Source organism: Arachis hypogaea, chromosome 7 (genome assembly GCF_003086295.3).
Source record: "Arachis hypogaea cultivar Tifrunner chromosome 7, arahy.Tifrunner.gnm2.J5K5, whole genome shotgun sequence".
Taxonomy (NCBI): Eukaryota; Viridiplantae; Streptophyta; class Magnoliopsida; order Fabales; family Fabaceae; genus Arachis; species Arachis hypogaea.
Window position 1 is genome coordinate 4,999,444 of NC_092042.1, and position 2,463 is coordinate 5,001,906.

The following is a 2,463-nucleotide window of genomic DNA, read 5'->3' on the forward strand; positions in this document are numbered from 1 at the left end:
TTTGCAGCTAACGCCACCCATGTTATATTAGCGTCCGTAGGTAACCTCGCACTTTGGAAAAACTCCATCACAACTTCTGTAAATTCCTGGCCAATCTCACCCCAACATTTCTTTATGAAGTTTATGTTATATCCATCACTACCCGGCGACCTACTAGATTCACAGTCCCAGACTGCTTGTCATATTTTCTCAGGCGATGGCATCACCTCTAACCCTGCTGCCTCTTCCTCACCAATTTGCTTGACCAACCCATCACGAAACTCAATCATAGGAGCATATTTCTGCCGGTATATCTCTCCTTATAAAGCCCTCTGATTGCAATCTTTATTCCGGCCTGATTCTGTACCAACCTTCCATTAATTAGCAGGGAGTCGATTCTGTTATTCCTCCTTCTAGCCGATGCTAAGTTATGAAAGTACCTCGTGTTCTTGTCCATATCTTTAGCATATTGAGATCGAGACATCTGCTTCCAAAGAATCCCTTTTCTGGTGTACCACTTCGCACAGCAAGTCACAAGAGCCTTCCGTCTAGCCTCCACCGTCTTGTCATAATTACCAGTACTAACCATATCATCGACCTTCTTAATCTCTTCCTCCAATTTCTTGATTCTGTTGTCCATGTCCCGAAAGTTGTCCTTATGCCATCTTCTCAGCGGTACAGATAAGGCTTTCAGCTTATTAGTGAACTGATCATCCACCAAATTTCTCCACTCATCCTTCACCATCCTCAGAAACCCTCCATGAGTAAACCAAGAATCCAGACTTCGAAAAGGTCTAAGGCCCATACTAACCCTTGTATCTTCTAAAATCAACAGACAATGATCTGATAGGCCTCTAGGTCCCCCTTTCATCCGAGTATCCGGAAACTCCTCTAGCCACTCTAAACTGACAAGGATTCTATCAATGCGGCTACAAAATTGACCTCGAAACCATGTGAACTTCCGATCTGATAGCGGTAAATCTACTAGCTGTAAGTCTTGCACCCAATCCTTAAAGTCCTCTGCAGAAGCTGGTAAACTAGTAGGGTCCTTCCTTTCCTCCAATCGTAATATCACATTAAAGTCACCCATCAAGCAAACCGGAACCTGACATAAGCCCACAATATAGCTTAACTCTTCCCACATCACCAGCTTCTCATTCCGCACATGGGCTCCATACACTAAGCAGAAAGCACAGTTAAAATTATTTTTTGTCAGCAAACCTTCAATGCAAAGCCAACCATCCCCTTATAACAATTTGAACGTTTAAACAACAAATCATCCCACATTAATAATAAACATCTGGAGGCACCCGCAGATTCTAGATAATCCCAGCCCACGTGCACAACCCCAAAATCGTGCTACATCAAACTTAGTCACAACCTCTCGCTTCGTTTCAATAAGTCCTAACATATTTAACCTATACTTTTTCTTCAACTCTTTCACCATACTCAACTTCCCAGTCTCTCCTAATCATTGTAATAAAGTTTTACACACTTTGTTATGTTTCTTGGGTCTGCTCCTACTGGCTTTCTCCTTCTTTTTTGCCATTCTTCTTTTAGCCGCAATAACTTCATTTTGACTTTACAAAATGGCCATAATGTCTGCATCTTCATCATACAAAACCGCAGCAGACTCCTCTGCCAACTGCCATATTTTTTTATTTCCATTTAACTGCTCTTCTCTCGTTATCCTCAAATCATGACCTCGATTTAAAACCTCTGTTTTAGTTTCTGAACCAGCATATTCGACAACTTGTTGTGTAGGATTTTCATATGCCACAACTTCGTCTACCCCTCTTACCCCTAGCACATTGATCTCCTTTTCATGGCCTTGCATTTGTTGGACCTCTTGTGTAGCCATAATCCCTGCATTCCCACTCTGTCTCTCCAGTTCTTGTGCACCTTCAGCCTCCGCCACCACTGCCCGCCTAGGAAGGCTCTCTGCGTCACACTCCTCTCGAGGTTGGCCTGTGTTCGGTGCTCCCACAGCTGCACAATCTGCCACGCCTCTCCACCGAACTTGGGAGCGCGCATCATAATCACTAGGCACAACTTCCATCTGTTCGTGCACATTTGCACCTGGGAGCGTGTGGCTTGATCTACCCAGCCCTTCACTGATCCAGCATGGACTTACCTGTTCTGACCTGGCCCCGTCAGAAGGATCCTGACCCGGCATGGTATCCCTAGTGCGTTCAACGAGTTTCTGCTTCCCATCCACTGGCCCGTCTCCTCTCATCAACCCATCAAGTTCCCAATCTTGCTTAGGCCTATCAACTTCTTGGCCCAAAGTGGGCATAACCTTATAGCAAAGTTTGGGTCCCCCATAATCTTCTTGACCCAAAGTGAAATTAGCCATATGGCACTATTTGTCTCCCTCTCCAATGCTCAAACCGTGGCCCATATATTTCCGAACTTGTGAATTTTTCTCCAAAAGGTTGGGCCCACCTTCCTTCTCCAAAAGATCTTCAATAATTGTTCATTTTT

At 44.4% G+C, this 2,463-nt stretch overlaps 1 protein-coding gene across 1 annotated transcript; it reads right to left on the bottom strand.

Annotated features, from left to right (window-relative positions):
* Window positions 1-265: 265 nt before the first annotated feature.
* LOC112701020 (uncharacterized) lies at window positions 266-1,426 on the bottom strand. The gene is made up of 2 exons (XM_025751824.1): window positions 1,318-1,426; window positions 266-1,158 (listed from the first exon to the last, which is right to left on the bottom strand). The coding sequence occupies exons 1-2, from the start codon at window positions 1,424-1,426 to the stop codon at window positions 266-268; spliced, it is 1,002 nt and encodes a 333-aa protein (XP_025607609.1).
* Window positions 1,427-2,463: the final 1,037 nt, after the last annotated feature.

Coding starts and splice junctions, on each gene's coding strand:
- LOC112701020 (XM_025751824.1), bottom strand. CDS start 1,426: ATGGTGAAAGAGTTGAAGAAAAAGTATAGGTTAAATATGTTAGGACTT. Junction 1,159..1,317: donor ACGATTTTGGGGTTGTGCAC/GTGGGCTGGGAT, acceptor CTTTCTGCTTAG/TGTATGGAGCCCATGTGCGG.